A 14,436-nucleotide genomic window follows, 5' to 3' on the forward strand; every position below is an offset into this window, starting at 1 on the left:
TTACTATACACTGTTACAGTAGTTAAACTAGGAAAAACTTAACATGAGTAACATACAGTCAAATCTTGTCATCCAAGGCTAATCCGTGCCGATACCTGCTTCACACGTTGAATTAGTTGTATGTTATAGTAGATTACGCATAGAAGTATACATGTGTATGCCTATTAATACACATAGAGCTTCCCTTATTTATTTCCATATACATAGAAGTACAAATATGTATGTGCATATATATAGAGGTACACTGATGTGTATCTATATACATAGAGCTAAACTCATGTATGTCTACATACATAGAGGTACAATGATGTATGTCTATATACCTAAAAGCACATTTACCATAAGACCTCTATTTGAATGTCATGGCGTTGTATTTTTCAATTCTTCTCCTATAGTGGCATTTTATTAGAGGTGACATTCAAATAGCGGGTGGCACTGTATTTTTCGACTAGCTCATCAGAATTTTACGAAGATAAATTTAACTCTTTTACGAGTGAAGTGATGCTCATGTTCCCTATATTTTGTACTTTTCTTTAGGCAGAGCGACATTAATGCTGTCCGACCTTAGCATTTTTGCTAAATCCTTTTTCATATACGTCAAAGTATCAGACTAACTAAACAAGAAACTCTTATTAGCGAAATAAAGTTATTAATTATTTCAATGATGTCGCTATAAATTAAAACTTTTAAAGAAAAAATCGTAAAGCTTTGGAGTTAGAAAATGAACTTCGATACACTGCAACGATGGCTGCTATTACGTTATGTGGTGTTCCTGAGAAGTATTCTCACCATTCATCAAAACGCTTTAGTCTTCAGGTTAAATTGTAAACCACATTACGGACAAATCTAAAGACAATGAATCTAAAGACAATGAAGTTTAGGCCTGAGTTACTCTGAATCAGTGTGTAGCTCTGGTGATTGTAGCAGTCGATTTCTCACGTACACCATTACTAAAACCATAGCAACCACTACAGCAACAACAAAATAACCATTTTGTGGGCACTTTTCTTCTGATCACTTGCTATTATGGGTTCCTAAAGATCAAAGAATGTCGAAGTGGCGGTCAAATAGAGGTGGTGTTCAATTCAAGACGGCATTGTATTTTTCAATCTATATCCTATAGTAGAAATTCTACTAGTGGTGGCGTTCGAATAGAGGTTTTACGGGTATGAATGTCCATATACATGGAGGTACACTTATGCATGTCCATACACAAAAAGGTACACTTATGTAGGCCTATTTTCATATACAAATAGATACACTTATTTATGTCCATATATACATAGCGGTACACATATATACATAGGTCCATATACATAGATACCATATCACTACCTATCAGCAGACAACTTTAATGATCAGTAAAACTAAACACTGACTGCTATTTTCCTGTGATTGAAGGTGAGATATTTCAGCAGATTAGCTTTTCAAGTACTTGACTAATGAGAAAAACATCTAAATAGAGACATTTAAAAAATTTTGGATGGAAAAGGCAGCCAAATAAAACCAAAGTTAAATAAGTGCATACAATACGCCTAGTTTTTGACCTTGAACTTTACATAGCCTAAAAACTTCTTAGAATTTTTCATAAAAGAAAGAATTTTAGTAATCAAATATTATAAACTAGAAATTCCACTGTCATACAGCCCACGACCAAAGTGATATTGGAAAAAGCAAGGGTACTGATGGTTGAGAAATGCAATATTAGCAGTCGAATGGCACTGCAGTGCAATAGGATAACTGCAATGGTAGCTGTAATGTACTGGGTGTGGGTGTTATTATATACAACAAACAGCAATAATGAAAGAAAAGATTATATGTTTATATCTCTCCCCCTGCAATAGGAGAAATGCGATATTGGCCAATATTAGAAGTAAAATGCACCGATATTATTAGAATAACCAATATTATTAATATAGTAATAATAGAAAACCAATGCACAATTTTGTTTACATTTCAAAATGTCATAGCTAACAACATCAAGGAGTTGTGATATTTACACAGACTTTTAGAAAATATATTCAAAAAAGTGTTTGGTCATGACAGACAGCAATAATGAAAGGAAAAGATTATATGTTTATATCTCTCTCCCTGCAATAGGAGAAATGCAATATTAGAAGTGAAATGCACTGATATTATTAGAATAACAAAAATTATTAATATAGTAATACAGTAATAATAGAAAACCAATGAACAATTTTGTTTACATTTAAAAACGTCATAGCTAACAATATCAAGAAGTATCAAAAAGAATATCCAAACTTAGTGCTAGTAATACAGTAATAATAAACAACCAATGCGCAATTTTGTTTACATTTCAAAACGTCATAGCTAACAATATCAAGAAGTATCAAGAAGAATATCCAAACTTATAATTAGATATCGTAATCTCATAAAAATCGTTAGAAAAAAATATCATCGTCATATCCTTTACTTACATTGCGTTGGACATCAGTTAGAATACCAAAGTACTCAAATGTGTCTGAAATGTCAGTTAATTTGAAATCGGCAAAAATGAAACGATTTCAGTACTCCTACGTTAATCACCGAAACCTTCGACAATGCTATAGACTGGTGAAAATTGCACGTTATTTTTTCGTGAAATGCGCACGACTTAATCGTTCTATTCTTTTTTGCTCGGCGTTATTAGCAAATATTACTAATAACTGTTTACTAATATTACCCTAGCAAATATTACTAAACAGTTTTTTTACCACCTTTGACAATGTGCTAAGGATGCATTGAAAGCTCTTTGACACATAAAATCAAAGAATTAAAGTTCATCCTTCATTTCAGAATTTTATGGACAGCCCATCACGTCATCTCAATGTCTAACAATTAATGGCTATACCATTTCCTAATCATGCAGTTCCCATACATGTGTTCCAAGCAAAACATACACTGGATATGCTTATATGCCTAAGAAGCTATGTAAACGATATAAGTGATTCAAGTTTTCAACATTGCGACCTCTGACCTCTACACCCTTTCTTGTTAACAGATTACCTTGTTTTAATGAAATACAAGCTTTCACTAATCAGGAAACACGAGTCATTTTTGTACAACATGATACACCTAATGCTAGCAACTCTTCAACAACATCCTAAGCTTGCGGTTGCAATATAACTCAAGTGGCGTGGGGTGAGCGAATGGGATAATAGAAATAATGACAACAAATGTCTGCCCAATGTGCTTTTTATTAACAAGAATTGCTGCCATCAGATAAACAAGTCAAGTGTCTAGCAGCGGCAAATAGCTGACTCCAATTGAGCTGAAATGATAAAGTTTTCTAAAGCTAACAATGGTTTTATTTATTAAATAGCTAGATATTTATAAATGGCTTTCTGGAACAGAACTTGAAACATTAAAAACATGAGAGGATAACCCTTTTGTTTATGTACTGAGCGGTTTGTGAACATACAATTTCTATGTGCAGAAGGTCACAAAATAATATTGCTAGAAGCTATTATCTGATTTTGATATCTCAGCAAAAAAGTTTAAAATGCTCATGTAGTAGCCATATTGATATTCACCAAGTGCTGAAGTCGATAGGAGACAGGGTTAGCTTATTTGATAAAAATTCTCAAAATACATATGCACTGCAGCAAGTACAAAATTCTTTGCGAACAAATGCTTTGTTTGGTTCAGTTTCACACATTTCTTACAACAGACAAAAATGAGCGTTTTTACGACAAGAATGAGGCATACAAAAAAGATAATGGTTTCAAAATTTAAAACAGATTTGTAGCCTACCAGCCAACAGTATGGACCATTAAATGAAGTGTAATAAATTAGTTTCATAACTTAACCAATAACCTTATTATAGATTGTACGCAATTGGGAACATGAACGCATGTACACAATATTTGACTACATATAAATCAAAGTAAAGTTTATCAAGTCTCACAGACAATACATATTTCTCAAAAGCGTAAGTATATTTCACGGCAATATTTATGATTTATTTAGAAAGACTCTGCAAGAGCCAAAAGTTTCTGTAATGAATAAAAATTAGTGTCACATAGCTACATAGATATCACGATGTTGCTTTGGTTGAAATAAATAGCATGAGGGGCGAAAATGGAAAGGTGCAATACATTACAAAATGGTAGTGTTCGGAGTTGTAATATAAACGATGTTTGATATGAATAACAGATACTTGCTATCTTTCCCTCGAAACTATCAATAGATGTGCTATGTCTTTAGTATTATTCAGATAGATCTATTTGACTCCCTCAACTGTTTTCTTGAAGCAATCAATAGATGTACCAAATATTTAGTATTTATTATATCCTAGTATTGTGAAAAAATCAGCCTTGCACTTACTGTTGGTTTTAAGTGGCTTGTAACGGGAGGGGGGAAGGAAGCGTTTGTAACGCGCTCTGAAACAAACTATCAAAAGCTGGCAACTTTAAGAAAAGGATTCATCTACTGCTGAAATGTTTTGTACTAATTCCCATGAAGGAAATGGTTATTGCAAAATGGTTCTTATCAACTTTTGTAAACCCGTTAATTGCAAAGAATTCAATTGTGATAAAACTAAAAGGAATGCATCGTTATGATTGAGTAAATTAAAACTGCATAATAAAAGTTTCATGAAAGCTGGTTTACTATACGTTCTGTATCTTTCATCTATTCTCAGTTCTTAATTGGAAACTTGATGCTTGTAATGACATCAATCGTCTATTTGTACCGTTGGAGCTTTATGTGCTTTAAACAAGCACATATCAACTGTCTATTAGCTGCACCTAGAGACTTTATGCACTTGAAATATGCATATATCGACTGTCTATTAGCTGTACCCCAGGGTCTGTATGTACTTGAAATATGCATATATCAACTGACCATTAGCTGTACCCCAAGGTCTGTATGTTTGTGAAGGAAGCATACAGATATCACTGTTGACAAGCTCTACCCTAGAACTTATCTATCAAATGTCTACTGCATTCAGATGAAATCAGCTTTTAATCAATTTAATTCAGTTATATGTGAGTGACTTAAATGCTTGCTTGAAAACACGGACGAATCACAATTCAAGGTCAGTAAAGTTATTGCAGACTTGCAGTTTTGCAACATAAGTGAAGGTAACTTGAGTAGCGATGAAATATGCTTACACAAATAGCTCAGCTCTGATTGGATAGCTATAGTATTTATACTACCTGTCGGGTTGTCACCAGCATTGACTAGCTGAAACTTGTGAAGCCGAGAATCGCTGTATGGTAAAACTGACAAGATCTTACAGGTGCCCAGTAAGCTTCTTCACGCACACCATTCGACAGAATGGTAAGACCAGTTTAATGTTTTATATAAATCAAGATTGCTAAGCACATAGTATGAATAGCTGTGGTAGCAACTTTGAATATAATAGTAGTGCTTTAGCAGTCTAGTTTATCGTGAGAAATCGTTAGGTGTACCGATAAAGCACAGAGATTAAGTATGCACAGAACTATTTTGCGATGCTGGTAGGCAGACGGTCAATCCGGGTGTTAGAATGTCGGAATGGTAAGATGAACATCATGAGTTCAAACCCTGTAGGAAGCAATATTTTATTCTTGGCTTAAGACGGACGAACACGGCTCTTAAAGCTGATACACACTACATGTGTATCGCGGCTTGTCAGTGTTAATCACACAATACTTCGGTAGTCGTCTGTGATAAAAAATGTTCACACTATCACAAACCCATGCAGTTTGCCTCAGTGAAGTATTTACAGCATATACCTGGATATACCAGGTGGCCATGGAGATGACAAAATATTAGTCCAGCAACTATTGTCATAGAAAAAACATGGATGAAGCAATCCTTGACAGCCAATCACTATTGCTGAAGCGGTACACATTGGGCAGGCTGTTGGGGATGCTCATTGAACTACTGGGAACGTTTAACAGCTTCAAAGCTTTTTTAAGTATTTGCGTTGCCTCAGCCATGCTTTCAATTTACGGCGCACAAAATCAACGAATAATTGCCAAGAGAGCAACACCGACATTTGACGACATAATGTAGTCCAGCCTTTATTATAGTGAAGGTTTTAAAAAAGAGGTTAACAATGCAAATGAGTGTGATTTGGTTGCACCATTTGATTCATCAATTTACACTGGATGATATAACTAACATTAAATTCAACCCTTAAACATAAATTGATATGGTTACATAATTATATCTTGAGAGAAATACACCAATAGATGATAAAAAGTAAAAAGAATGAATGGGAAAATAAATTTAAGCTTTACTCACGATTAGTTGATTTCGAATGTAACAAAAAACTCATATTTGACTAGCGGTGCAACCGAAAATTGGTAGCAAAACGGTATGTAGATAACTGGTATGATAACAAACTAATGTAATTGATATGATGAATTTGACACAAAATTTAGCTATACATCACTGAGAAGAGCCAAAGAGACCTTTTGGTAGAAGACAGAGCAAAAAAGTGAGGGCCTTTTTTAAGCTAAAAGCTGTTACCATGTCCACTGTAAGCCTTCATGAAACTCAGTCATGCGGGAGTCATGCTCACATGAATAATGTCTTTTAGGAAATGCTTAGAATCTATCCAGCGTGTTTTTACCTTCAGAGGTCTTATTCTATGTAGGATGGCAAGAAGTCAAAAGATGAAGAGCTGAAATCCAATAGATGGATGAAGAGAGCTGTCAGTGTAGTAGCCATCTTGTGCTCCTTAAACTTGCTTCTCTGGTGCTTCGCTCTGCCCTTTTGCATCTATAAGATCAACAATGTAGAGAAACGCATGAACAACGTAAAAATGGCACCGAGAAGGGGAGAGAATCTGGAAACTTTGTACAAGAGATCGACAGTACTATACCATGGGAAGGGAACTCCAGATAAAGAACCATCCTCTACTGACCTGGAGCAACTGCGAGATGAGGTTAAAGGCCTTTATAAAGTACATGAAGAGTTTAACCACTTCTGGATTTCAATGGCAGAAAAGGTATCTTATAGCTTGCATTGCAAATTTTTAAAAATCTTTTATATATTACTAGTGTGATGGTAGTCATGTATGCTGTGAGAGATCATCATGTGTAAATAACATGTGCTTCATTATTCCGCTGCATGCGAAGGTGGTCGAGTAGTGCAGTAGTGCAGTAGTTAGCACACTTGCATGGAAAATGAAATATCTGTGATCAATTCCTATTCAACAAAAAAATTTTTGCTAAAGCTTTTGGCGTGGCTTTGGACAAACATATGGACACAGATCTTACTATAGTAAAGAATTGTATAGAGATAATAACACTGGTTTGTGAGTTAATCCCTTTGAAGCCATGATCTGGGCTCCTACCATATCATTGTCATATAATCATCTCTTGTTATTCTTATGTATTCGTTGACATGAAGTTTCAATATTTTCAACAAGATTATCTATCAGACCTAAGACAAGACTTGAAAAGCAAATATGTTTTTACAACCAATATTACCTGAACCTGCTAATATATGCATGTATTGTTGTTTAATTTTATTAATTTAGAACTGAACCATTCCAAGGAAAAGTAAATTGTTGTAGCGGCCAAATTTAGTGTATAATATTTCTGATAAACAGGTAGCAATCGAGGAAAAGCTGTCGAGAGAAGATGATTCTATTAACACTGAGGCTGTGTATTCCATAGACAGAAATAAGTCGAGGAGAGACAAAGCTCTTAGTGATCTGTTCAGCCTTTTACCAAATAACACCAGCATCAACTACAGTCTTCCTACCCCGCAACAAGTCATTCAGGTTCTTGGTAAGTTAAAGTCTATGCGACAAATCTGAAAGTGTCACCCAGCTGCTAAACATAGTATGCAATTACTGTTGTACTATATAAATGTATACTGCTATATATACCAAGCTGTTTTTTCTCAATATAACATTATCCTAGCCCTTCTGTCACAATGTTCCCAAGATGTGGGAGATGTTGTGTTGGATGTTTGATGTTGGATGGTGTTGGGCTACCACGTGAAAAGTGTTTCATTACACATTCATATGTTGTGAACTAATGCGGGCATTTTGTTAAAAGAAATATAGATCTCTATGTCAGAGGCCATAGCAGAACATTCAGAACAACTCAAATCGGAATTAGAACAACTGAAGAGTTGAAATGCCTCAAATCTAGCAGCTTGTGCAACAATCTATTTTGCATCACTTGCTTTTTCCATCATTCGCAAGCTTGAAACATTTGATAAAGATTTGCGAGAAACAAAACTTCCCATATCCATTTGCGGAAGACTTATCATTGACTTGGGGATTGACTGCATCATGGAAACAGTGATTCAGGAAAGTTCATGTATCTGTGATAAAGAAGGTCATTGGTGTATTGTCTAAAGCGTGGTTTAGACAAAAGTGAAGTTTTCATATTGGCTGCAAGACCCCGGCAATCTCGCGTAACTATACACTTATGGCAGTAGGCTTGGCAACTTATATGGCCTCTAGGCTTCTATACCTTTAGGCCTCTAGGCCGCTTGACCTTTATGTCTCTAGGTCTCTAGGCCTCTAGGCCTCTAGACCTTTAGGCCTCTAGGCCTCTTGACCTCTATGTCTCTAGGTCTCTAGGCCTCTAGGCCTCTAGGCCTTTAGGCCTCTAAGCTTCTAAGCCTCTATGCCACTGAATTGATCAGCAGTTTACCTCTTTATTCCCAAAACCCCATTAAGATGCTGATGTAGAAACCATTTAGGAAATTACAAACAAAGGAGCCATAAAATACCCTCCAACTTTTCTCTGTTGCAGCTTGCCGAGTCGGGTCAAAAGGAGAAAAAGGTTTGCCAGGAGTTGGAGGAGTTGCTGGCATGAAAGGAGAGCCCGGTGTCAGAGGTTGGTTTCAATTTCAGCCTAAGCTGGAATTGTTTTCATCTTTAATCAGCCAGTTAAGAGGGGGTGTTTAAGAGGCAGATTCTCAAAAACCAAACTAAGTTTTTTGAAACTAAATATTTTTTAAGAACCTGGCGTACGGCACAAAGTGTATGCATTTAAAGTTTGGAGAAAATCAGCCAAAAAGTGTGACTACAATGAGACTAACAGACAGACACACAATGGCAACAGGAGATTAATTAATACACATGTAGATGTTATGTACTAGATAATAATAATAATAGTAATAATAACTAGAAATTCCACTGTCATACAGCCCACGACCAAAGTGATATTGGGAAAAAGAAAGAGTACTGATGGTTGAGAAATGCAATATTAGCAGTCAAATAGGATAACTGCAATGGTAACTGTAATGTACTGGGTGTGGGTGTTATTATATACAACAAATAGCAATAACGAAAGGAAAATATTATATGTTTATATCTCTCCTCCTGCAAAAAGAGAAAGGCAGTATTGGCCATTATTAGAAGTAAAATGCACTGACATTATTAGAATAACCAATATTATTAATATAGTAATAATAGCAAACCAATGCACAATTTTGTTTACATTTCAAAACGTCATAGCTAACAATATCACGAAGTTGTGATATTTATATAGATTTTTAGAAAAGCTGTACTACGTAGTCATTGTTCTGTAGTCGTCCAAACTTATAATTAATTATTGCAATAATCTCATTAGAACCGTTTGAGAAAATATCGTCGAATATCCCTTTACTTACACTGCGTTAGATTTATAGAAAATCTGTACTACGTAGTCTTTACTTATACTGCGTTGGATATCAGTTAGAATACGAAAGTACTCAAATGTGTCGGCAAATGAAATTGAAAATGAAAAATTGAAATTGGCAAGAATGAAAGGATTTCTGTACTCCTATGTTAATTGCCGAAACCTTCGGCAATTCGACAATGCTATAGACTGGTGAAAAGAGCACGTTTTTTGTGTGAAATGTGCAAGACTTTATCGTTCTATTCTCTGTCGCTCGGCATTTCAATTTTCGGTCTTAACTTTTATTAAACCAAGCTTTTCAAGCGTTTTGTGGCGATTTTCGTCCAAATTAATCTGTATATTTGTGTATAATCTGATCAGATGGGTTAGTTTTAGGAATTTGCGATAACCTTTCAAAGGCTTGGTAACATATTTAAATAGGTTTATATGCGTTTTGTATCATTATTATACTTAAACGACTTTACTGAACAATAGTTAAATTTGTTGATAGGATTTCGTTGCAAGGGTTTGGTGACGGCCGTTAACGGATAATTTTTCGGGAGTTGTGTGCACATGTGCATTTATCATAAATCTCCCCATCAATCGCTTCACTCTTGTTAGGTCGTGGGATAATAGCTGTTTTACATTAAATGCTTCTCAGAGTAATATGCGCATGTGTGCTGAGTCCTGGTAAAATGACAGATGACATCCAGAAGTCTGTGTCCAGCATTCAGCTTAAAATGTTCTAAGTTGTTAAACTAGTTAGAGTCCCAGTTCAATAGAACAGTAATGTACAGACTGTGATGGTTGCGAATTATGGCTATGTAGTCTGCACACGTTTCACCATCAGATGTGCTTTAATGATGGTTTTAAACATTACAAATGATAACTATGTTTTTTAGGATTTGATGGCTTAGATGGATTTTTTGGATTAACAGGGAGAACAGGAAATTCTGGACCACCTGGTCTGCCTGGTCCGAAAGGGGAAAGAGGATTTCCAGGTACTTCAAATCTGCTTGTAGTTTGTTAACTGTTAAGTAGATCAATATTGGCAGTGAGCCAAGCCAAATGTTTACTAATCTTGTAGGGGTGCCGGGTATTGAAGGACTGCCTGGTTTAGATGGAAGTCCTGGGTTTAAAGGAGAGCCAGGACTTCCTGGATTTGTTGGTCAGAAAGGAGAAAGAGGTTTGCCGGGAGGAAAAGGTGAAAGATGCCGAGATGGTCTTCCTGGAATAGATGGAATGCCTGGAAGAAAAGGGGAGACGGGAGAGAAAGGTGAAAGGGGGGACGATGGAAAGAATGGCCTACCTGAAACAGAAAGAACTCAAGAATCTGATCCAGAAAATGTTCAAAAAAACCCTTAACCATAAGCATTGATTGGAAAAAACACCATAAAATAAAGTTTACCGTTACGACAAAATATTTTAGCTTATTAGGTCTAAACAAAGACCAGATTAACAGTAGGTGACAGGCGTAACGTAACGTAGGATCATAATACTATCTTTGTAACAGTGCCGATTATCTAAGATGTTACCATAAGATGTGAATATGTTTGGTTGTTCTCATAATAAATGAAAAAATCTAAAATGTTCTCATAAAAACTAGAATATATACTGTTAAGAACGTTCTAAAATATTTTCTTAAAAACCAGAAAACTCTAGAATGTACTCATTAGTGGCAGAATATTCTAGATAACTCTCTATAGAAGTGGAAAACTCGATTCTAGAACGTTCTCAAAAAATTAGGGTTCTCTTGATTGCTTAAAAAGTAAATAATATATCTGCTGCAGAGCATTACTGACTTAAGCCTGGTTCCTATATCGCAGGGGTTCCCAACCTGGGGTACAAGTACCCATAGGGGTACATTTTAGAAATTTAGGGGGTACAATACAAGTTATAAGCTTAATAAATTTTTGGTTTGTTTGGCTCCAATTATTAATAACTTTGCTGAAACCACTGCTATAGAGCTATTATTAGTATCATTTTAAAGCCAATTAGTTTTGCCATTCAGAAAAACTTAGGCAAGCATCAGCCCTAAACACAAGGTTGTTTGGTCAATTATGTCAAGATTGCGATGTCGACCATGAAAACCTCCTTTACTATACAGAAGTGAGATGGCTTTCTTAAGGCAATGTCCTGAATCGATTTGTGTGACTGATTGATGAGATTGCAGCTTTCTTTGCTACACAGACTTCTGAGAAAGCTGCAAGATTCAGTGAGAAGTTAAAGACTTCAGAATGGAAATGGAAAGCTGCATATCTGAGAGATAGCTTCTTAAGATTAAACACTGTCAACACATCCCTTCAAGGGAACTCTACCACTATAATTGATTTTACAGACGGGCTTAGAGCATTTATCATGAAACTAGAGATGTGGAGAAAGTTGGATCATTTGATATGTTTGATAGCTTGTCAGAAGAATTGCCTTCACATGATTCAATTTCATTCATGAAAGATCTGGTTGCAGACCACCTCTCTCGGCTGGCTTGCGAGTTTCAACAATATTTTCCTGACCTAAATGACACAGATTTGAAGTTGTCTAGAAACCCATTTAATTTAACTGCAGCTGGTATTTATAGTGACATGCAAGAAGAGATGATTGACCTTCTCAATGACTCTGGTGCACATGATAGATTTGAAGATTCTGTTCTTAGCAAGTTCTGGTGCTCATTGATAACATCCTACCCAAAGCTTTCGGAGGTAGCTTTAAAAGTGTTGCTCATATTTCCTAGTAGTTATAAGTGTGAGCAAGAGTTTTCCTCACTTTTGTACATGAAAAGCAAATATCGCTCACAACTAAATTTTGATGACGACTTCAGAGTTTCATTATCTGTTACTGAACTAAACATCAAACAGATCACTGATGCAAAGCAGGCACAGCCTTCCCAAAATAAAGTGGGAATGTAACAAAAGACTGCGATGTATAAAAGTTGTACTGCATAGTTATCGTTATTTTAATAAATAGCAATTTCATACCATACTACATTTCTTTACCTGTTTAATTAAGTGACACATTTCAATAATGCACATGTTATATTATTATATGTTATATAATGCACATGTTATATTATTATATGTTATATAATGCACATGTTATATTATTATATGTTATATAATGCACATGTTATATTATTATATGTTATATAATGCACATGTTATATTATTATATGTTATATAATGCACATGTTATATTATTATATGTTATATAATGCACATGTTATATTATTATATGTTATATAATGCACATGTTATATTATTATATGTTATATAATGCACATGTTATATTATTATATGTTATATAATGCACATGTTATATTATTATATGTTATATAATGCACATGTTATATTATTATATGTTATATAATGCACATGTTATATTATTATATGTTATATTATTGAAGTTAAACCAACAATACCCTTGATTGAACTGTGTTTTCTAAAGGGGTACATTTTTTGCAATATGACTCCCAAGGGGTACCTAGGCCAAAAAAGTTTGGGAATCCCTGCTATATCGGCTGCGAGACGCCGGTGGGAATCTCGTGCAGCAAAAGCATAAAGCTTTTTGTGAAGCCATCCTGCCTTGTAATGCATTGCAAACACATGCCTTTGTTGGAGAATTAAAAGTGATATTTGCTCTTTCATGTGAGGGTTGCATTAGCAAACTGAACAAGTTTATTTGAAGTCAGCACAGAATGATTAAACTCTCAGCGAATGTCACTCTTTTTATGGATGAACCATGATGTCATCACTCTCTGTACGGATGAACCGCGATGTCATTAAGGATTCCATAAGACTAGCCTTTCTCTGCGGATCTATTTTCTCATGTGGTTTTCCTGTTTCTATATGGAGTAACATTGAGGTCATATTCTCCATTCAATTAGTTTATAAGATGTTTCTGTTGTCTTCTTTTAACAAAATGGCAATAAATATAATAGTTTTTTTCAAAATTTACAAACATATCAACAACCAAAATCAACAACCTAAAGACATCATGCAGCAATTGTATTTCAGATAACTGAATTAAAACCATTTGCTTGTATATATCTAACCACTTGTTTATATATTACATACAATATATTACTTGTTTATATATATAAACAATATATAATATAGATTATATATAATATATATATAATAAGCATGCAAGTAATATATTGTATATATTACTCGCAGTAAGCCCGGCGTAGTAATCAATAGCAATGGCAAACAACTCACAAAGTTCATATTGGCAAATTTTGAAAATAAAATACAACACAAATATGGAAAGCTGTGAATCACAAAGAAGTTTATTTGCTTTGAATAATGAAGAGAAGCTATAGAATGTTTTCTTTTATTTCCTCAGTAAACTTTAAAAGTTTAGTAAAACAGTGTGCTAAAAAGAAAAATAAATATATTATTTGCAACATAACTGCGTATGCTCAATGAGTTTTAGAGAGGTACACCATTAACATACAAATGTAACCAAAAACAACAACCAAGAAATATCACAATTCATTAATAATTTTATAACATGGGTGGCAAAAATAGAGAATTACAAAATAAAACCTATAGTGAAAGTGAAACTGAAAATTTAATGAAATAAGATAAAAATAATGAGTTATTCAACAAAAACCAGCAAATAAAATAAAACTCATAAATCTTTGAGCAGATAACTACCAACCAACTTTGTCATGTAATCCGTTACTAATCAGTTGCAAAGGAATTTGCGATGATGGCTAATGGGGATCAACTGCTATCATATGATATATTCTAATTTCTAATTGAAAATAAAAGTTTAGTAAGTTTTTGCAACGTTAAAAAAATTTATTTCTAGAACATCGACTTGGATGTCTATATTACACTGTAATACATAATATTATTTTATTTATGCAGTATTA

At 34.5% G+C, this 14,436-nt stretch overlaps 1 protein-coding gene across 1 annotated transcript; it reads left to right on the forward strand.

Annotated features, from left to right (window-relative positions):
- Positions 1-11,956: 11,956 nt before the first annotated feature.
- Positions 11,957-12,466, forward strand: LOC137400887 (zinc finger BED domain-containing protein 5-like). The gene has a single exon (XM_068087228.1). It carries the CDS (start codon positions 11,957-11,959, stop codon positions 12,464-12,466), a length of 510 nt encoding a protein of 169 aa, XP_067943329.1.
- Positions 12,467-14,436: the final 1,970 nt, after the last annotated feature.

This window comes from Watersipora subatra, chromosome 7 (assembly GCF_963576615.1).
Source record: "Watersipora subatra chromosome 7, tzWatSuba1.1, whole genome shotgun sequence".
Taxonomy (NCBI): domain Eukaryota; kingdom Metazoa; phylum Bryozoa; class Gymnolaemata; order Cheilostomatida; family Watersiporidae; genus Watersipora; species Watersipora subatra.